General features: G+C 36.8%; 1 protein-coding gene across 3 annotated transcripts in view; it reads right to left on the reverse strand.

The window, feature by feature from the left end:
• The window catches only part of FRMD3 (FERM domain containing 3), a 155,815-nt gene that overhangs the window by 58,964 nt on the left and 72,832 nt on the right, over positions 1-24,019 (reverse strand). For 2 of the 3 annotated variants that reach the window (XM_017806175.1, XM_017806170.1), the window contains exons 2-3: positions 14,142-14,246; positions 1,776-1,818 (exon numbers count right to left, since the gene is read on the reverse strand). In XM_017806175.1, the coding sequence (XP_017661664.1) occupies positions 1,776-1,782 (7 nt within the window). In that variant the 5' untranslated portion in view covers positions 1,783-1,818; positions 14,142-14,246. Of the gene's footprint in view, positions 1-1,775; positions 1,819-14,141; positions 14,247-24,019 lie in introns of those variants that run through there. The other variant, XM_017806173.1, reaches the window with a different exon arrangement.

The raw sequence follows: 24,019 nt of genomic DNA on the forward strand, positions 1-24,019 counted from the left end.
ATATATATATATATATATATATCTTTATTTTGTTCCTTAAGTGGTTATTGTAGCAACTGAGGTCCTTCATCTGTGACAAAACAAAAAGTTAAGTTACAATAGTATTAAACTGAAGTTGCCAATCACATAATTAATATCGTGTCCTAAATCTAAGGCTGATAACAGAACTCCTGTTAGCATCTCATTCTCCTCTTCTGCTTTCTTAAGACCTTTTCATAATGATAAATAACCTCATGCTAGCTGCATTTTATTTAGCTTTTTTTGCTATGCGTTCATTTTTCAGTTTTTAGAGTTCTGATTAGGATTCTATCACAAAAGCCACACATGTCCTCTGATTAGACCATCACATCACTACATCTATGGAATTATTGGACTGACATCTCTCACATCTAGGCAACATCTATATGCAGGTAGAATTGTCTTGAATAAATCAAAACACTCTCAGTGCCTCTGTTGGCAGAGCTCCTGAATATGTTGCTATGCAAAATGCAACAAGAAGAATAAGCTCTTATGCTGTCTTGGGTGGAAGCAGTGATACAAATGCAGTTTAGATAATATATTCAGAAAACTGTTCTACTTCTGATACATACTGAAAGGAAGAAAGATATTAAGATAATTTCTAGTTAGTACAGTTCCTCTTTTTTTTTCCTTCACTAGCATTGTTGAGGAGCATGACCTACTTTTTGTTTGCCATTCTTGAACTTTACTGCCATTCTTATTTTTACTGGATAACACTCCAGCTAGCTAAACACCAGTTCACACTGAATATGCCAGGTATACATGTGTATGTGTATATTGCACATGTTGCAATATATACTACTGCTGCATTAATGGAAGAGTTTTTTTAAGTATCCCAGTCAACATCCAGCATTTACTGGTTTTGCGTATTGGAAAATATCTTAAGCCTTGTCACATTTTAAAGTAAATACATTATCTCCTACACAAAAGGCACCTTGTGTATATGCTTAAAACAGAAAACAACTATATACAAAGCATATGTGAGTAAATTCTCCTTCATTTAATAAACTAAGTAGATAGTTAGATAAGAGCTAAGACAAAACTTCCAAGGAACTAAGTCAAGTCTCCAGAATTGCCAAATAAACTGTCTTCTACTGTTGGATATAAACTTTTGAGTACCAAAGTAGTTCTGTTTCCTGAAGAGGTCTTCACAGTTGTCCTGTTTAATGGAAATGATAAACTAGACTGCAACCTTTAAAAAGGATAATTAAAATAACAAATTCCTATTTTGAGGACACTTTTTAAAATAATGATCATAATTTTCCCCCTACATGTGGCAGGAGCTAACCACTTAGCTCACAGTACTTGAGTTTGCTGGACTATAAAAATTATCTCAAACCCTTTCTCTGCATTGTCAGGAAGCAAGGGGCAGCAGGAAGAAGGAAAACTGGAAAAGACCCAGAAGCAAATTGCTACGCTCCATTTTTTATTGCCATCTCCCAGTGGCTGATTGTGTCTGACTGAAAACGAAAGCCTGAACATACAGGTTTTCCCACTAGATCTCCCACTCCACACAATGCCTGCTGGCCTCCGGCACTAGCCTTAAGCAGTAAGGAAAAGCTTTTGATATGCAGCACAGCACACTGTGAGATGGTGAAATGAAGATAGCATGGAGCTTTTAGGACTGTGGATAGGACATGAAGGGCCTATTTGCACCAAGAAACAAATGAAACAGAGTCTAAATTCCTGCATGGAAGCAAAAGAAAACCTTTGGACATTTCAAAATAATTTTTAAAACCTGAGCTCTAAACACTTACATTTCATTTGCTTGAAGATGGACTTGTTAGGCTCAAGCCAGTGCTGGAAAGGCAAAGCAGAGAGCAGAGGTTAATACGGATGGCAGTAGACAAAAATATCCTTGTTTGTTACCAAAAATGAGAAATAGGATTTTTGTTTCACTGAGACATACATAAATGGGAAAAGCACCTCTATACAAGAATTGCATTGTACAAGCACACTTGATGTCACCACTGCCTATAAGATGGATGTAGCTGATGTAGAAATAAGAAAAATATTTCAAAGATGCATTTGAAGGTGACAGGCTCTAGTGCTAAGCTTGGAGCAGACATGTCAATCTTACACTTTAAGTAATTTTTTTCTAGAAGAACGATCGTATTGGACAGCAGAATAGACTATTCAGAAACTTTAACAGGATCTGTTCATTAATGCTGTCTTCTACAGTTCTTATAACTAAAGCATGTATAAGTACTTTATTCTCAGTCAAAACCCTCAGGACAGAAGTAATTGTTGTCTTCTAGCAATAATTAAAAATCTGAAGGGAAAAAGAGCACATTTTTCCAGGAAATGTTCACAATATGGACAGTCAGTGCTCAACAGAGAGATATGGATGCTTACCAGTAGGTGCGTAACTTTCCAGTAAAAGAGTGATGGCAGGAAAAGGGTTTTTTTTGTTTGGTTGGGTTTGGTGTGGGTTTTTTTATTCTCCTGGAAAATAAACTCAGATTCTTCAGTAATGAAAATCTAGGCTCACATTCTAGCTAAGAGCTTTAGCGCATCCCTTGCTAACAGTAGCTGAACCATTCAGGAGGATGTTTTGATAGACAAAAGAACATGCTGATATTCAAGTGCCACTTCTGACCACAGCCAACAGCTTTTGTACGAGGATTTTTCCAGTAAGCAAAAAATCTCCACACTAAAATGAGATCTGTGCTGCAGACGCAGCTGGTCAAAAGGCGTAGTATTCAGCTTCAATAAGGGAAGGCCTTGCACTAAGGGGTTTCATTTTTAACCCTTTCATTCTATCTCTAAAAGCCTGTGGTTTACTGCAAAAAGAAAACCTACCATTTATTAAAACATAAGTAATACTTAAAATATCCTGCATCAGCTACCATTTTTCCTCATAACTTAGAGTAATTCTTCTACAAAGAAAGGTCAAGGGTATATATTTGGAGGAGCTGTAGGAGCTGCCAGAAAATTATTGTTTTTTGAATTATGATATCTCAAGAGTTCAGTCAAAGTCAGGATGACTATAAATTAGTTTTCTGAAACAGAACTTCCAATAAGACAAATACCTTGGAAAGAATATTTTCAAATCTCTGCAGTTTAGAAACTCTTGCTTAAAGTTTACGGAAGTACTGGAGATAAGCACTGAAACATACTTCTGTTTGAAGTTCACTTATCACTGAGAGACTGATATGGAACCCCAATATTTAGAAGACAAACACCACAAAAAAACCCAACAACCCCAAACTCCAAACAACAACCACAACAAAAAACCCATCCTATACCATTTCTTTACCTATTTCCTTTTCCCAGTATCTCTCTTTTTTGGAGAAAAGATGAGAGAAACAGAATTGAGGCAGCAATGACTGTTTCATTGACCTACTAGAAATATCTAGCTCATTTCATTCCTTTTTTAGATTTTACATATACATTATTGATATATTTCATTCTGAATAATGGGTGGTGAGCATTGATCATAAAAATGTAAAGGCAACCTTATTTAAGAAATCCTATACACTCTGCACTGCTTTATAGATACATAATCCAGAATGAATTAACAGATAAGAAACCAGTCAAGACACACAGACATGAAAATTTTTTTTCCTTAACCTCTTCACGCATACACTCCACCTCAGCCAGGCTCATGGCAGCCCTAGTTGAAGATTCAGACAGCAAAGAATCAATTAGACACTGAGTCATGATGTACTGCTCCCAGGAAACTGAGAGTTTAGAGGTATTCACTATTTTCATATAGCAGAAGCACAACACCATTTTATTATATTTTTTGAAAGACCAATCTGAAATATAAGCAGAGACCAGATCAGCATTTAGAGCTGTTTGAAAAAGTCAGTTACCTATTCTAAAAAGTCAGAAGTAAAAAAAGTCAATTTGCAAATATGAAACCTTCATAATTCACGATACGAAAAAGGAAAGAGCGGAGACATGGATGAAATCCCCCATTCAGTGCACCAAAACCCCAGGAACGCAGATTTACCTAACATGTCTAAAAGCAAACATGTTTCACTAATACCTGACTTTCATGGGTTAAAAACTGATTTGAAAAACACTGAACAACTAAGCAGTGTACTTGCTTGTGGAGGTCACGGTACTGACAGGCACTTTTAAGAAGCTCAGATTTCTGTGGTGACCTTCAGTTGGTGTAAGATTGCAAATGTGCACACAATTTAGCTGAATCTTCCAGAAAACTGATCAGTTACTTTATAATTTGTGGAGATTTTCAAAGACACAGCAATTAGGTGCTTAATGCTCACTGACTGTCACAGGAAGATAAACGTCTAGTCATAGCTAATGCTTCTGAAAATAGCCACACCTATATTTGTTTGAATATTTCAGTTTGAGTTTTAGGAAAGATTTTTCCCTGAATACTTACTTATCTTCCAGCCTTACAGCATTGACTATTAATAATTAATACATGTGCCTTATCTCTGCTATAGAGTGTCCAGGCTATATTTATTCCAAGATTAATTAGCTGTTATAGCTAGGACCAGATTAAGGTTCCCATAAATCAATCAAAGGGTTTCTGCAGAAACTTTAACTTGAAAAGTGTCTGGTTTTCCAAAATGCTTTTTTTATGTAGCAATATTTTTTAACAATTTTCCTGAAAAAGTAAAAAAAAAAAAAAAATATCTGATGAAAGGAAAATAAAACATTTTGAGTTTGCTTGTCAGGACAAATTTTAGAAGCATTTTACATGTTCAACAGCAAAGAAATGTCATTAAAATTGTATGCCACTCCACCTGTGAGAACAGTTCATAGCTGTTTTCCACTCTTTATTGTAAGACTAACACTTCATAAGACAAATAAAACAAACAAAACTAGTCAGACGTAAAATTGGAGCTAGATACAAGAATCTTTCATTCCTCTACTAGCAGTAAAATGTGCAAACTAGGGAGAGAAAAAAACCTCCAAAACTTTTATACAGTTTCATTTTTTGCCTCATGTATTTGACACTGTAGTCCATAAAGGCTGCTTTAATTGGATGATGGTTTACAATCCCAAACCAGGTTGGCTTTATATGTGATAGTACTTAACAATTATCAGAAATAATTTCTGCAGGGGCTGAGCCTCTTGTTTCACTGAGAGCATGTTAGCAACATGGTTGTTGCCCAATGGGGAAGAACAGTTTGAATCCTAATCCAGCTAACACATATTACCAAGCATTCACGTTCAGTACTACTAATTTCTAATCTTTTTGCCAAAAGAGATTTGGGTGGCCACTGGGTACCTCAGTGATCAAGACAGATGTCCTCACAGAAGCAGAAGGCAAAGAGAAAGATACCCAGAGATCTTCAAGGTCAGTCATGAGAAACCTAACGAGTCTTGGTGCTTCGAGTGCCAGTGGTGAGTAAGATAACTATTCTGGGTATCACTTTTGGTGCTAGAATCATAAAATATGCTGAGGATTGCCTTCTGACTTACATTTCATTGTGATTGCATGCTGCGTTTCAGACTGGTGCTATCTTTACTTTGTAAATAGAGCCTTCACCTCTGATCAGCCTTTAAGTGGCACTGAGTGGTCATTAGCGAGGCCAGGTGTGTTCCTGCTTACCCACAAATGCTGAGCAGCTGATGTGGTATCAGCTTTCATAGCAAATGCTCATGGTGAGCAAGGACACCATGCAAGGGTAAAAGCACCATTCTGGAAAGTCAATTTAACTCCACAAACACTGATGTGCTTTTAGTAAAGGGACTTCAGCCAACAATTTGTTTCAAACAAAGCCATTCACTGAAAAGCTCTGAGAGGACTGAGCATAGTCTCAATAGAGCACAGGGTAAAGGGCTTAAGAATTAGAAATGGTGAAGAAAGAGGACGCAGCCATAGAATCATAGAATGGCCTGAGTTGGAAGGGACTTTAAACATCATCTATCTCCAACCCCCATGCCATGGCCAGGGATACCTTTCACTAGACCAAGTGGTTTAGACCTCCATCCAACCTGGCCTTGAACATTTCCAGGGATAGGGCACGCACAACTTCTCTGAGCAACCTCTGTCAGTGTCTCACCATCCTCAAAGTCTCCCCTCCTCCAAGCCAAGAGGTTTTTTGATTTAGTCCCCTGAGAAGCAGTTATGAAGGGGCAAACAAAAGTGGCCAAATATTGTGAATATTTAAATCTCCCTTGACAAGTAATACTTAGCCAAATAAAATTAATTTTATTTAAACTTCAACCCTATATTAATCTTGAAAATTAATACTTAACCTCTTCTTTTAATGGAGAGCATAATTAAAGTAAATTTTCTTTAGCCTCAAGGTAGTGAGGCTAAAGGACCAGGTTATAGCCTGGGAAAAAAAAAACAAAAACAAATGAACAAACAAAATAAAGTAACAGTATCCAAAGCTGATGGAAACTCTGAGAGGGAAATTAATTGGATGCCCACTCTATACAGGCACAACAGATGCCAAATGACCCAGGGCACACCGCATGTCTCCCTCTTCATGCGCTGAGCCTGACACCATTTTTTCATGGGTTTAAGAACCTTTATACCAAGAATATCAATGTTGTTCTGATGCAGCAACAGAGCTGCTCCTCTGTACTGCTCCCAAAATCAGGACACTGACTCTATTTAGTGGTATGCTAAGCAGGAGCAAACAAGGTACATCACTATCACAAAAATTAATCTGATTCAGAAATAGTAGAATATACTAGAACAGAATAATTTGTATGATTATGAACTGGAATATATTAAACAAATTTCCAAATTATCACTCTGTTAATCCTTCCACACTAAAATATTCAGAGGAACACCAATGCTATATGTTGGAGAGCTCAACTTATCCATAATTTCTACATCAGCTGAACATCTGGCCATAAATTCTGCATATATTGATGTATGTATGAGCCACCACATGCTCAGAGACAACAGTTCACAAATTGACGGGAAAAAAAATCTTTGTTTTTATCAAAATAGCTTGCAGAATTGTTTATTTTACAAGTTTATTAATCTTCACACAAAATATTTCAGTTAGTAGCATTTCTGCTGAATTAAGTGTATATAAATATATATATTCACTTCACACAAATATTCATTTCAGCCCAATTCTTGTTTAGTACCTGAATGCAACTCCTCTGGTAAAAGCAAGCTACCATTTAATTCAGCACTTTGTCCCTGAAAATGGACTGAAGCAAACATTTGGGAAAAGAGCAAGAGCAATAGTTCCCATAGGGCTCACTGGGCCTTTTACACCAGCCTCTATTACAATTTTTTTGTAAGTCATTGTAGACTTTCACCAATTTGTCTAAACTCCTATTTTAATACTTTTAATACTTTTTTCATATTTTTGACAGCTACCATGAATTTTATGACTGGGTATGGTATTTTAAAACTGTTTCTCAATACCAATTGCTTTATAGTTTATTTGTGCTTCAGTTCTGCTGTAAGAATTACAGGGCATTCTTTCCCTGATCACTTCCTCCAAGGCATTTTACGTCATATCTTTCTCATTCACTTTTGCTCATTCTCTTGCTCTCACTCCTTCTCTCTCACTCACCTCTTTTCCTAGCTGTATCATTCGAGTCTAATCCACCTCTTTTTGTATTAAATCCTTTCCTATTTGACATAATTCTCATGGCCTTCTTGGTTCCTTTTCTAGTTCTACTATATTTTTTTGAACCAGCATGACCTGAACATCAAACAGTGTCACAGCAAGACTTTATGCAAACACATGTAACTTCTTTGATAACTCTGTCCTGGAGGAAAGATTCATATGGATGGAGAAGGACTAAAATTTTTATTTATCTGTGGCTCAGTCACTCTAGTGTTCAGTCTATAATACTTCTGCTCTACCCCTTCAAAGAAAATAGAGAGCTTCCAGACATATCTTTTCACGTAGCTGTATGGAGCCTTATGATTCATTACACAAAGACATAACTTCATTAAGCTGAGCTTGCAAATTATCTGGTGTGTCTTTCTCCCAACCTTCACCATTCTCAGCTTAGGTTATGAGATTAAATAAATATTCTGCCTAGGTAAACTGGAAGTGATGTACTCTAGAATCCAAATGGGTCTCCCCATCAGCCTTACTAGTGAAATAAACATGCAATCTGACAAAAAAGCTCTCTCTGTTTAGAATTGCCCAGCAGTTTTTACCACGTTTAAGATTGAGAGCAAAACGAGAATTGTATCTCAGTTCTTTAGAGGGAAACTGGCAGACATATCGACTAATTCATACTGCACAGTATCATCTTTCTAGCAATGCACCAAGCCAGGTTCTGTGCTCTGGGGAAGTCAGAAAATCCTGGTGTACTCAGAGCCACCATTCAAGATCAACTGCACAGAGAGAATGTATTCACAGAGCAGTTTCACTGATTCAGAAGCTTTGTTTTCATAATGCCAGGCAGAAAACCACTGCATTGCTGTGCTGCTCCCAGACAGCTCTGCAGCACATCCACATGGCAAAGCATCTTAATGCTTAAGGTCTCAAACCTTTCTACAGTGACAGTTTAGACTTCACAGTTGCTTCAGGGTCCTACAAAGCCTTTTCATAACACTTCCAAGCTATCCTATGGGTACTTTCAAGGTATTTCTGCCTAACTACCAATTCATACTTTCACACTCAAAAACATAATCATAAGCATGTGTTCAGACCAACCCACCGAGGGTAAAAAAAAAGGAAATACATATTTCCAACTTTAAATCACTGCTCAGGTGTCCTCCTGAAGAGACTTAAAGAATATATTTCACCACACTAATATCTTCCTTCAGTTCAATCTTCCATTGCCCTCAATACCAATGACCTCCTTCAACAAGTGTCAGCTCTAGTGACAGATGCTGAACAGATGCATTGTATCATTCTATTCTCATCTCATACCAGTTCAAAAAAAAACCAAAAAAAGGATGTTCAGTCAACCCAGGGTATCTGGCACAGAATAAACCATGCTGCATTTCCTCGAGGGTAAGAGTGTGGTAATTGGCCCCAATATAATATCTAATACATTAAAATATACCAGTAAGTAGTTCCTTGAGTAGGAGAATCAGTAACAGCTCCTCCATCTGTGTTTCCTGTTTGAAACTACTAAAAAGTGCAAGCTCCAAATGATGGTTTCTGTGTTCTTACTGTGTCTCTGTTTCAACTCCTTCTAGATTTCCTGGAGTGGCTTTGCCCTACAGCATTTCCCACAGTCAGAATAATAACGGGGTTCTAACCACCATCTTGCAGTTTACCTTCTTGTAACCACACAGGAACCTAACATTTGAGAACTATATAGAATCACAGAATCATTAGAGGTTAGAAGAGACCTTTAAGACCATCCAGTCCAGTCGTCCACCCAGCCCTGCCTCTGTAACCCCTACACCACTACAGCACCCAGGGCCAGATCCAGATGCCTCTTGAACACCTCCAGGGATGGTGACTCCACCACCTCCCCGGACAACCTATTCCAACACCTGACCACCTTAAGACTGAACAAATTTTTCCTAATATCTAATCTGAATCTTCCCTGCCTCAGGTTAAGGCCATTTCCTCTTGTCCTCTCACTGCAGACACGGTAGAAGAGACCGGCCCCTGCCTCACTGCAATGTCCTTCCAGGTAGTTGTAGAAAGTGATGAGGTTCCCCTGAGCCTCCTCTTCTTGAGACTAAACGAACCCAGCTCCCTCACCTGTTCCTCACAAGACATGTTTTTAAGACCTTTCATGAGCCTTGTTGCACTTTGCTGAACACACTCCAACACCCCAATGTCCTTTTTAAAGTGAGGGACCCAAAACTGAATACAGCACTAGAAGTATGGCCTCATCAATGCCGCATACAGAGTCATGATCACTTCCCTAGTCAAATCTGACTAAAACTGGCTTAAAAAGTTACTACAGCTGAGAGTCAGGGAGAAAGGCAATGTGATCGCAAATACTTAGTTTTCTCAGAAATCCACCTGAAAAAATCGACAGTTAAATATGAACATTAGGAACTCCTCTGTTCCCAGTGGAATATCATTACACATAAAATGGCATTCTGCAATTTACTACATACTACTAGGATAGTCTTGACATTTTTGAATATATCCTAAGGCACAGTATTCCTAAAGGAACGTCCAAATGTGATGCAAAAAGATAAAACAGTAGATATGATGTAGAACCTAGAGTCTTTAACTGCTAGATAATTTGATGTCATTGTCATTATTACTCTCCCATATACCCAAAGATACAAAAAAAGCTATGCCTTCTTTTGTGTCTCCCATGCCTCCTTCTTTTGTGTCTCCCAGGATTTCTTTTCTGTTCTGGAATAGAAAATGGAAAACTATAGAAAATTTTTAAAAGTTTAAGTACACCCAAAAGATACACACACATTTACTTATGTAATAGGAAAGGATTGTTATAAAAGTGGGACTGAGGGGAAAAAGGAGTGTATACATTATAACTCACTTGAAAAATAACCTATAAAAACAACGTGTTTTCCCACATTTCAAAATTTTGTTCCAATATAAGACAATTAGCTCAATTATCTACTTTTTTTTTACATCTGAATGTTCTAAACAGAAATTTTGAAATATTTCATTTGAAGCATCTGAAATATTGAAACAGTCAATTTTTTAAATTCTCAAACTCAGTCAAACATTTCAACACTCCTAAGCCAAAATGCTACATTTTGGTAGCACACTCTGAAAGAAGACATCTATGGTGAAATAAAGCAGGTATTTTTGCCTGCTTGGGCTCCCTCAATAAATTACAAAACAAAAGGATTGTAAATTAGCTTTTGGAGCAACTCTGAAAGCTTCGCACAAAAAAATTTACATATGAATAAAAGGGAGCAAGTATCACTAATAGCCTAAATGCCAACAGGAGTAAATATGCATAATATTTTATATATATGTATGTATGTGTGTGTACACTATATAATAATATACTATTATGTCATATAGCTTAACTATTCAAAGAGCCAATCAAGAATAATTCACTGAAAGCCAAAATTAAATGCATGATTTTGACAGTTTCATTTGGAATCATTGATATAACCCTTTCTGTAAAAAAACAGAGACTGTTTGCTGTTGAATATAAACTACAGCAGAGGCTTTCAGCACTTCCAAGAAACTGGGCAAAGCACCATGAGTTGTACGCTACTTACATCAGAATCAATATTAAGTCTCCTAAAAACAGTTATGCTTTTTGGTTGCAGCTCCTATTACATGCATTTTGGAAGAACCTTCAGAAGATGGTGCCTAGTCTCTATCTTTGTCGGCATTTAATATAAACTCCTTCCATAAAATTATAGAGAATTTTCTTAAAATTATTTACAAATCTAGTGTAAAAACTTTGCCCCACTACCTCTATTATGTTGTTCCAGACAGTGCAGCTCTCACCAGTTTAAGAAAGCACCTCCCTTGCATAAACTTTCTTTTTCTTTCTACTTCACAATCTGATGCATGTATAACCATATCTTCTTAGCCTTTGTTTTCCAGCACTAAATGTGTTATGTCCTTCTTAACATCCTGTCATAAATACCTTCTCCATTCTCTTTATATTCTTTCTATATATACTGCTTCTCCTTCTTTCCTCTTTCCCTCCTCAGTTAAATTGACCTTTCTTAAATGCAGATATCTAGATCAGAATAGTTGAGGTCTCATTAGGATGTAACAACATTAATACTTTCCTGAAATTTAATCCTAAGAAAAGGTAAATAAATTTATCATTATTTATCATAGTCACATCATGAACTAAAACCAGACCAGCCACTATGCATTTTATACATTATCCCACATATCTTTATTTGTCTATGGGGCACTGAAGTACAATGTCATACACATTGTTAACTGGTACAGGATGAATTATCACTTTCTTTTCAGTGGGAACACTAAACTGGGGAGTGCTGTTCCTAAACCATGACATAAGGCATTTACTGATGAACTTTTATCTAGCTACAATGCCTAAGTTCTGACATAATTATTCATAAAGTCTCATGCTTGTTATACTACTAAGAGATCGCTGGTTAGTATGTTACTTTAAGATCAGAAAAAGATCGGAACACTATTCCGCTGCAGAAGTTTCAAAATTCTTCTGCATCTGAGTAAGAGGTATTTATGCATCTGTATACAGAAGCAAGATTCATGTAAGTGAACCTCTACAGGATCAGAGATTCAGAAGAGCCAGATGACATAAAAACAAAATTACTTTATTATAGCATCTGGTTGAAGTTTTAGTCCTTAGGATGGAGTCTGTGGCAGAGGAAATATCCACTCTGAGGGAAAGCATTTTATGTTTAAATATTAAGACGTGCAATCTTAAAAAAAAAAAAAAAGGAAAAAAACAAGCAAAACAGGACAAAGGGACAATAGAAGAAGATAGAGCACGTAAAAATAGCTTATTTTGATGAATTGTAACATAAGAGAAAAATACGTTTCTTTCAACTCATCATCAGAGTTTTTGAGTCTGTATAAAGAAATATCCCTTATGAAGCCTGTCCTAATTCACAAGATAATTTTAAAAAAAAGAAATAATATCCAAGAGAAGTTATCCATCTGCTTAAAAGCATGAGAACATTTAAAAATGCATGTATGGAAAATGTAAGTTTGATAAGTTTATTTAATAATGGTTGATACAAGCCATTCTACTACTCAGGATGGCTACAGTATTCTCAGTTGTTCGATATAAAGGGGAATGAAGACTTAAGATTTTTTAAGTAAGAACATAATTTGTTTCTCAAAATTATCTTTTGCTGCTAACCAAGAGAAAATTTTAGCTTCCTTAAAAGCTATAATCTTCCATAAACTTAACATCAAATTAGATATACTATAAGATATAAACAAACAACTGCATAGTCGAGGTGGATAAGACACTGCAGAGAATTTGAAATACGGGAACCACGTAAGGTAGGCTATAATAAGAATCACAATGGAGTTGAGTTCTTAGAGTCTTTTTCTGAAGCATAACTTTTTTAAAATATTCTGACTAAAAAAAAAAATCAAAGTTTTATTTTGTAATAAAACAACCCCTTTGACTGCTGTTAAGTAAAATAACTTTTCTGTAGCTATTTTTGAGTGATGTCAGAGAAAGGCCCAACAGAAGTATTCATTAAGTTCTACCTAATTATAGTCTAATCTAGCACTCCACCTAATTTTCCCATCAATTCCAACCAAGTGAACACCTTTGTAATTGCTATGAGTGTGCAGAATTAAGAACACTGGTCAGAATAACGGCTAATTATTTTCATTTTAAAAGGGGTTGCAATGGAAATTATTTGCTGCAGCTTCACAAAGCTGTTGCAATTCTATAAGGTTGAGCTGATGGTGATTCCCAAATTCTGATGATTTTTGATAAAACTAATTAGGGTGTACCAAGAGATATCCAGTAAAATGTTTTTTTCCTCTTATAGCAGTTTCAAACTGGTGATTGTTTCCAGATATTAAATGCCAGTATATGTCCCCAAGATATTTAAAGTCATATCTAAGTCTTAATCTTGAGACCAGCAGGATGACACAGTAAAGGAGGAGTTCTGAATTCCACTGTCTGAAGACTTCTGCTTCCTGTGTTGACCATTCTTTCCTACTCTCAAACAGTAAAAATATCTGAAGCTAAGCAGGGGATAGCAGTAGCAAATCCCCTATAAAACACCACCTGCAGGACAGGACCACCTTACACCTAGGAAAGATGACTAATCACTCCCCACATAAACACCTAGAGCACCGGCCTGTAAATTTTATTGCACAAATGCAAAGATGGTCACAGGGAGAACCAAACTGATGAATCCGCACAACTTGACAAATCATGTCTGTTTTGTGTATTACAGATTTTAAGTCCATACAACCTGTAATGAGTGGAACAGATTTTCTCCTTTTAGCTGTTAAACTTAATAGGATTTTTGCCTACATATCCCAAGAAGCATACCTTATAGAAAACTAAAAATCCCAAATTCCACTGCACTGCCAGAGCCTAGAGCTACTCTGTGCTAATTCTGTTTCATGCGTATAGATTATTTCTAGCTCAAGTGCCCAGGAGAACTACACAAATCAGAATGTATCAATTTACCCGAAACTGAATAGATGAACTGAGGGGAAAATTAAATTAATAATGACACTTTAGGAACATCTACAGATTATGACCAGAGTATATATCCTTAGAGATACATAACTTTGCATGAGAATTTACATGTTTATTGAAAAAAAATCAATTTAGCATTACTTAAAAGCAAATGTAATCAGAGATCATATACATACCCTCTGCTTCTCAGGGTCAACATATCGAATGCCAAAATAGTCTTTTTCCAGCAAGCTGTAATAGTTGCAGATGTGATCTATAAGAAACTGACCTTTGGTTTCCCTCTGTAAAAAGAGAAATAATTGATACATTATGTTGAGTATTCTGAACTTGCTGTCTACAAAGTCTAATCAAAGTGTCAAGGCAAATGGCACATGAAATTTGTTGTTATTCAGATGAGGACAAGGATTTAACCATTTATCTTCTCTAAAAGATGGAGGAGATTAATGATTAATACACTCTCTGAATATTCACAAATTCATTGGTTAAGAAAATATCATTACTACTCCTACCTCAGAAAAACGCATGCTGCTCTAATAGCCACAAATGTATAATATTTAATATACTACTAGTAATCATATTTCCACTTGATGATATAATGGTATAACATATACTCACTTACATATAGAATTTCAAAACAGTGTGTGGGTTTTTTGTATGCCCCAGGTCTGTAAGCAGTTTTGGCAGTGAGTATCTTACTGGATCTTTATACAGTGCCCACAGCAAGACAGACCTGATCCTTAATTCGCAGTCAGTACAAGGAAAAAATGCCCAAATGACTGAAAGAGATGTTTTCATTTTTTCACTGCTTCTGGGTAAAAAATTTCATTCTTTATTTCTGCTTTCTTCAATCCCAATACTGTGTTTCATTTCTCCTTTATCTACTGCCTAATATGGAGATCCTATACGAATTTTCACATTTCTTCTGATCAGTTGATGTGAGGGTTCAGCTTGGCTTTTTTTCCAAATTGTGATTTGTGTCAATATTAACACAGAGCTAAACCTTTTTGCCTAAACCAGCCCATTCCAAGCAGACAAAGGTGCTTTACCATGCAGTAGTGTCAGGTCTCTGCACTTTTTTTTCCCTCTGTCTGTCTACCCTGGTCCCACACTGAGACACCTTTGCTGTGGACTAGGTAGTGAGTTCTATCCTTAGCTGACATGAAACAACTTGAACTCACTTCTTTAATGTCTGGTGAATAGAAAGTACACAGGACATGCAATCATGTTATATAAAAGATATTACTTAATTAGCCTTTCTTTAAAAACAGGCAATTTAAGCCATAAACAGGAATGGCAAGCAAAAGCGGAGAGAAAGCTTTTGTATTTCTCAAGGTAATTTACAAAACTGGATATTGTTATCATCTTCATTTCACATAGAAGCAATTGAGACAAAACCAGCACCATGACCTGTCTGAGGTCATACTCTAAAGGGCAGAGAAAGCAATGGCCTCAGGTCCACCACTCTCTGGTGAGACCTGCTTCCCACAGGAAAAATGAGACATGCTTCAAGACTGGAGAGTTAGAAAATAATACATGAACAACTGCTTTCTTTTCCTATCTTCACAATTAAAAAGGAGTTCTGACGTGGATACCGTTGCTTGTCTTTTCATTTCCATCACTAAACAAAGAGATAACTAAATAAAAAGTACCCTCAGTTAAACCACTCACAGAGGGCTGCACTGCCCTTCCAGTGTGCCAAGGCATTCCCCGCCATATGGACCTTCTCTCCTCTTGAATCCACTTCCAGCCACAATGGAATTACTAGTTTCTCTACAGATTTCTTTTTCCTACTTGTGGAGGCCTTAGCTTCAATTCCTATTGTGTAAGCCATCTACTTCCACTAGTCCTATCTTTTTCCACCTTTTATCTCCTATATATTTACCCTGCACTAGGTCCTATACTTTTCCATACTCTGCTTCTTGCCTGGAGGATATCTCTTGCCTTGTCTGCACCATGGTATTTCTATAAATTGTCTGCCTGTTTTAAACAGACATTGTCAAAGGATGTTAATCCAATCTGTCTATTCTGTGCATGCTCATGTAACCTCGTGCTTAGCACTGTGCACTGCTGCCTTTTCCTGTGTTACATAGATGCAAAGGTCTCCTTCTGTAATTGCTTCCTTCCATCCCTGAGAAATTAAAAAATTAACTTCTTTGTCATTAGGAATGGTTAACAAACACACTGACATTTATTTGGTACTGTACCCAGTTACAAGTATTGGGCAGCCTAGTGACAACATAGAGAAAACTTTCCTCAAAATGCAAAGTCCTACCAAAGACTGAAAAGTGCAAAAAGAAAACTGTCATTCTGCGGCTGACAAAAAAGGTCTACATTTACACAGTCACATCTCAATGAACTGTTTTCTAATTGAAAAGCTTATAGTCTGCAAAGTTTTGTGACTATGAGAGACCATCAAAACATTATGACAAAATTGCACAGTGACATTTCATTACAGAGGCAAAAGAAAAAATCATGAACACACACATGACATTTAAGTTGCACATATTTTTAAGATTAATCTACAGCAAACTAAATAGAACTCAGAAATAACAGCTATTGACTGTTATTTCAAACATGAAAACAGATTTTACTAACAACAGCACATGAAAGAAATCCATCTCATTTGTAAATGAGGAAACCAGACTAGTCATATTTTCATGTGACAACATTAGAGGGTGTTAGTGGAAGAACACTCAGTAATACAATCTTCTAATTTCTACAGGTTTGCACTCTAATCTGTTCATTTTAAAAGTCTTTGCTTGACTAAATAATCACAAATTCTTTGAGTTCCTGAAGAAGCTGATAGAAGGCTATGGCAAGTACGATGTTTTTTAATTCAGTAACAGTGTTCCCTTTCTGAAAGGAATTGATGCCCTAGTTTTCTTGCTTGGAAGATAGACGATAGAAATAAACCAAACAAAAAAGAGCAAACGAACAAAAGCCTCCAAGCTAAATTCATGCTCTAGGAATCTTTAAGCCTGCCATGGATAAATAAGAGAGACTAGTTAATAATCTCACCCTTGGTTACTATACACATCAGTTCACTACCAGATATTAAATAATATTCAAGATGTATAAAAGCTGCTAAATTGGCACATACATAATGTAATGAGTGTTTTCACAAGAAATACTGTGGCAAACATTTCACTCTTAATGCTTTTTAAATACCTGAAATTTGAAAAAACTCAGATCTTAGTTGATCCACAGAGGAAAATACTTGATGTGGAACACAGCATGTCAAATCCGAATTCATAATACATTGTGTGACAAGTATGATGGGCAATTGCTAATAATTCTGTTTTCTACAAAAAACATACATAAACACTTTCTACACTTCTCTAACAATGCTCCAAATTCTCCTGATCCTTAGAAATTGATGATCTTTCTCATCTCCCATGTTCTTATTACATATTACTACTTATTACCGTACTATAAAAGAATATATTAAATTCAAAGTTTATTCTCATTTGTGAAAGAATATGGATAAATTAAATTAGAAACTGCCAGTCATCCACAAGAGAGCAGAGGAATGGATTTAGGTCACAGGATAATGAATATAAAACGTTCCCTGAAATTTCAGACATTTGCCATGTAGCTTTCCAATTAAGCAATCCATTTAAACAAACAAACAAACAAACAGAAACAATCCCCAGACCCTTCTATATCAAAAAAGTACTTTGCAGCTATTCAGAAAAATACTTTTAATACCACATTTTAGGATGTTTGTCAGAACCTGGAAAAAATACATCATTAAAAAAAACCATTATTTTCAAACACTACTGACACATGTCAGCCACAAACAAGAGGAATCTAAGAGCAAAAATTAAGTCATACTTTTAAAATTTTCACAGCTTGAACCTTTGATAATTTTACCACAGTTTACCCAGAAGTCATCAGCTACTCTCCAATACAGAAGACGTATGCAGGCAGAAACAAGAGTCACAAAAGTATGCGAGCAAGAGATAAGAAATGTCCTGGATTGTAATCAATACAATGTTTTCAATGAAAGAATATCATGTTAAACAAGCCACTTTTTTCTAAATCCATTAATTGAAAGATATCTGTCTCAACTGAGATATATTTTCCTTCAGATTTTTGTAATCTATACAATGGCTTTAAACAAAGTCCTGTAATGTAGACATTTCACAAACTCAACCAAAAATAGGCTTTTGGAGATTCCTATAAATAATTTGAGGAATTACTCCCTGATTTGTTTAGATAAATTGGCACAGACAAGATGAGGATGTTTTTTCCTAAGGCTGCATTTGAATATCTGACCTTAATACCACTAAAATCCCACAACAAACCCCAACACACATGCAAGGGATATAATGCCATGTAAATGACAAAATCCCTGAACACAGAAGGTCAGCTTACAAATAACTGTTAAACTCTGCTTTTTAAGCTGGGTCAAAAGTTTTCTATTGAAACATAAACAGATCAAACTAAACTAGCAGATGTTGCAAAAGAATTAAGCAGAACAAGGGACATTCTCCACTCCAAGAAGACAAAAACACATGCTCATACAGAGTCTTCTATTGATGGACTCACAGGACAACCTGAGTTTCTTCCTTAGTAAGACACTGCATAAATGATTCATTTTACCTACCAGACACTCTTATTACAGCTTCCATTTCTGCAACTCTGCAAATTTATGACTAACACAATTCCTTGGTAATTTCTCTGTTATAGAGAAACTAATCCAAGCAACCTTTGTTGCTGTTGAGCAGTTTAAGTCTAACACATTATCCCCATCCCGTGCTTGCTGTGGGGATTTCTTATTTTTATTCCTAATTTCTTTATGCAACTTAAAAAAACAAGGGAGATTGTATCTTGTTCTGTCAATTTAACCATTGTCCAATGATGCAAAATGAGACCACAAAACATTTGTAACCACTTCACAAATCTGAAAGTGAGAAGAAAATCATTTATAGCAGTTTCAGATCCTGCATTCAGTGAAATGTCTTCCTTATTTGCATTTGCTTCACTGTGGAGTTCTGTGTCTATTTATCTGAATGTTGTCACAAGGAAGAGCAAGAGTCACAAGCAGATTAAACACAACGCTTCTGCTCTGTTATCTAACCACTGAAGTCCTGCCAGCTGTGCTTATCTCTGTTAGGAAGCCACTGACATTACTAAGAAGCAGCGCAGAGTCATAAACACAGTATTTATTTGTACTGGGGATTTCAATCCTCATCCCGTAAGTGTCTTTACTTGTGCTAACAGTTACCAACAGTGACCCTCTGTGTAAAGCTGGTCACATAATTAAGTGCTTACTTGAGTGTAAAGCCACTCAAAAAGAATTTAAAAAATAAAAAATAATACCATGTATGTAAAAAAAAAATTTAAAACCACAATTAATCCAGCATTTCTGTTTAAATAAGTGGAAAGTCAGACTCTCAGGCAAGGCAAGCATAGTATCTGATTTTTTATGCCTGTTTTCTCTAGTATGTAACATATTTTAAAGTCCTATGGATGTAAAAGAATTAAATACATGTATTCAAGAACAATCATAATAACACCATTGAATGAAAACTAACCTAGGCAGAAAAATGGACAAGTGCATCTAGGGCTAAAATAAGTAATTCAAAAAGCACTGGAAACTGAAATAGATACTTCTGTTGACAATACTTAACAAAAATTATAAAAAACAACAGAGCTAAGCTATGTCTTTGACTGCCACATCTCATATTTCTGAATTCTCTTTGGATATCCTCTTCCAGTGATGAGATCATATTTCTTCTAGGCTTTTCATGAGAGAAATAACTTGAATCCCAACAGGAACATATCTTCCATTTCATCGACAATTATTCTATAATTCAGTATGGGGTCAGCTCTCGTGCACAAAAGTATGGCTATAAGAAGGACATCTGGGAGCAACTCTCTGCTCATGTCAATTTTGAGCCAGCTGTCATCACATTTGCATTTGTTTCCAGCAGCACAACAAACATTCACTAAGCATCACTTTTGGAGTGGGGATGTACCATGGAAACGGGACTCATTTAATATCAACCCTTTGGAGCTGAACAGGGAGGAGGGCTGAGGGCACAGAGAAGGAAAGCAATGCCTGAGTTTCACAGTATCTTCTAGATGAATTTTCTGCCTGATGAAAGTTCTGCCTGAATAGCCACATCAAGAACAGAATCCTCATTCTGCAACAACCAAAAGCAGTGAGGTAGAACAGGCTGAGCTCCAAGCTGGCAACACTGGGCCATCCCTAACCCTGACAACCTTCAACACGCTGTGCAAATTTCTTATGGCTCCTTAGATTTATGGATTCAATGAAACTACAAATTACAGCAAATACTCACAAAACAGATACACAGACAAGTTCTTTACCATTTTTATTCCATCTTTGGAAACAGCAACAGGAATATCTGAAGAAGTTTCACAAGAACTAGACATTGCATAATGCCTTCAAAATATAAAGAACAACATGCCTGTTTCATTCCTCAATTAAAATGTTATAACTTTTTAAAAGGGATTCCTCTTATAATCAGCAAACTATTTTAAAGTATTTGAAAATACTTAAGGTAAGAAAAACCTTAAGGTAAAAAGAAGCCACAAATCAGTCTCTGTCACTGTTTCATTTGGGCAACAAATATACAAATGCATCTCAAAGATAAAACAGAAGGGAAAGAAAAAAGAAGAATGTCCATGCTGGGAAGAAAAGAAATAAGGGGTGAGCAATTTCGAGGCTGAATGTATGGATGCAGCTGTGGAAGCTCTATCAATCTTAAATGAAACTGCATGGCTAAATGTACACGTCATTGAAAATTTAACCAGAAATTACTGCTCCAATGAGGTCAGAAACATGCTTGTCAAGTTCCTCTTACGTGCTAACTCAGTTGGGAAATGAAGAGGATCATTTGAGGCAACTTATTTTTCTTTAGTTTTGCACTATTCACTTCTGAAAGATGGGCAGATTTGTCCATAAAAGAGCATCTTTTTACCCTCTCTTGAATTAGAGGTTATTGTATGAGGATAGTGATCCAATAATAAAAGATGAAGGCGTAAAAGAGATAAGTACACCACAGAAAAAATAACACAATGCCAGTCTTATGCAATAAATACTATCCTAAAGGCAAAATATATGGAAAATGAAAATTTTATTCTACAGGCAGCAGGAGTGAAGACAAGTAACAGCTTTCACACAATCAGTTCTTGACCTCAGTGCTGTTCTGCAAGTAAATTACTCTGACCCATGAGTAAATTACAAATGATAAATATTTATAGTTCACATACTGCAGTTCTCAAAAGCCTCTGCCAGTCTGGCAGGCAAGCATTGAAGAAACCACAAATGTGACATTCATTTACAGGGGTCATCATCATTTTCTGTCCCTCTGCACATGGGCAACACTTAGCCATTTAGGTTCTGTGTCCCTGAAGTGGCGGCCTCACAGAAGGCTTGCAGCATTAACTGCTCACTTCTGGTAACAGCTTCCATTAGCACAGCAGTCAATGCCATCTGAGGCACTATTGATTTCTTAAAAGGATTTGAGTCCTTCTGTCAACAAATCTATTGCTTTATTCAATATCCATCATTGTTCTGCAAAGCTAACTCTACTTTCTCTCTTGCATCCTGGACATCATACCACATCTAGGAAAGTGGATGAGAGATTTCAAGGATGACTTGTCAGCCCCCAGCTACAAAGCAACCTAAAAGCCAAATCAGGATTTTGACAAAATTACCTAATGTCCCTCAGTACAGGTGATGGTCAACAATCCTCCCCATGCAATACCAGGCCCCATACAATACTGAATCTTCTCAGTGGGTTCAGCAAACCCAGAAAAAGTACTACATATTTGTGGTGGTGGGAAAACAGTTTTCCCCCTGAAGTTATAAAATGGTAAATCCCCAGGGGGTGGTGACCCTTGAGGTTTCAACCAATGAGCACTTTTGCAAAATATAAACATATCACAAGCAGACCAGAAGAGAAGGTGAGGTAGTTGTAGTTGTAGTTGTTGTAGGAGAGGTGGCCATGTTCTGAGGCCACGGGGGGGAAGTACAAATTTTTAACTATACTATCTTTAACAGCATGCCCTTATTTTACAAAAGGAGTACTTTAAAAAAGAAGATCAACGAAAAATATTTGTAGGCAAATAAGACCCTTCCCTGAGCACAAGCAGAAGAGAGAATCAGTGTGGTGTGACACAGCTTAGTTAAGCTGCTCACAGAAAAATAACCAACAGGGTTGTTGCAAGAATACCCCTTCACAAGTACATTTCAGGGCTCAGCTGAATGTGTTGAACCCCAACCACAGTAAGGGTCATGCAGGAACAACCACACCCTTTCCACATGAAGTGGGAATATAGGACCACAGCAGAGAAGGGCAAGTTGAAAGAATCAATGAGTAGGGCAGGGGATCACCTGTATAAGCACTAATACTGGCACCTCAGCTGGCCTCCTCACCACAGCCCCCACCAGCTTGGGGTTATTCCCGTGTTCCTCTCCTAGCATGAGGAAATACAGCATGAATGCCTGCAAGCATAACGTGGGATGTACATGCACTGGACGAGAACAAAGGAGGAATAAAAGGAAGATCATGGAATGTAATCCTTAGAGGGAGAGATTTTCTAACTGCTGAATTAATACCCATTGAAAAGGCTATTAGAGTGATGTGCAAGGCTAAGATCTTACATAATGAGTAGAATACATGACTAGATATTACAGAAATTTGATCCATCATTGTGTGGATTATTCCAGAATCACAAACCAGTTGTGTGATTGCCCGTGGTCTGGCAATATCATCTCTGAAGCACACCAAATCTCAACAAGTGCTGCAAATCACAGATAATGTCTCCTGACAGGCAAGACCCTCAGTCATGGTGATGAAGTCAATATCTCACAGCGAACCAGCTGACAGTGTAACTTGTATGCTAATCTGATGTGATAAGGGCCTAGATGAAAACTTTTGGCTAACTGAGGAATCCTCACCATGCTATGCACTTGAACTGTCATACATATATGACAGATACACCATAGATACCATTGATAGACATACCACAGAATTGTGTTGTTAGTGCCTCAGAGGACACTTGTCATAATACCTACTGCAGGTCTTCAAAAACGTTATTATGGATTGCAAGAGGGTCATGATGCACAAAAAGGTCTCCTACCTTTTACTAATTTAGAATTCATGACACGTGTTTCTTTCCATTAGTCACCTTGCTCACCTGCACCAGGTCAGTAACTCCTTTCTGAGTAAACTATTTGGTCTTTACCAGTATTGGAGTACAGTCACTCACTTTTCCCATGTGCCTTGACTGAAGAAATTTTGTAACTTCAAGGATCGTGTTGGGTCATTTCCCATTCAGCAAAGTGTTTTATTTCATTACTCTCTTTCAGCAAACTAAAGAATAATTTTATCATGAGACACTATTTCCAAACTGCTCAACCAGTGCTTTATAGACATACATGGTTAAATATATTTTCCTGCCAGAAATAATTACACAGAAAAGATTCTTTCATCCATACTTTCCCCCTCCCCTTTAATAATCCCAGCTGTTAAATGCTTGATTTGAAGGAAAACAAACATCATTAAATTTTTGAGATTAGACATCCAATCTTCAGAAAAGCAAATTTATGATAGATTGAAAATATTGGAGAAAGAAGTCCTCCAGAAGCATTCCTTGGACATAGCGCCTACACCAAAGCACCCCAATGATTTAATAAAAGCCAGCTATTGGCATCAGAGAAGGAACTCTGTCTCATACAAGCCTCTGCCTCTTTGCCAAAGAAAAATTCCCAGTTCACAACTTTTTTTGTAGTAGTAGGGAAAGCTGGATTGATTTTTTTTCTTTCCTTCTCTCCTTCTGGATGTTGTTCAGTCCTTGAAGGACACATGAACTGCCTCATTAGCACTACCTAAAATAAGACCTCCATTTGATAGTGTAGCCAGAGCAAACCTTGCATTTGTAATCATCACCTCACAAAATTACAACTATGGTTAGTCTTTTTTTTTTTCCCACTCTTTTAAGAACAATTGGGGGCCTCTGGTGGTCTAGTGGTTAGGGTGCAGGACTCTCACCGCTGCGACCCGGGTTCGATTCC

Source organism: Lepidothrix coronata, unplaced genomic scaffold (genome assembly GCF_001604755.1).
Source record: "Lepidothrix coronata isolate B3197 unplaced genomic scaffold, Lepidothrix_coronata-1.0 Scaffold14, whole genome shotgun sequence".
In the NCBI taxonomy this organism is placed as follows: Eukaryota; Metazoa; Chordata; class Aves; order Passeriformes; family Pipridae; genus Lepidothrix; species Lepidothrix coronata.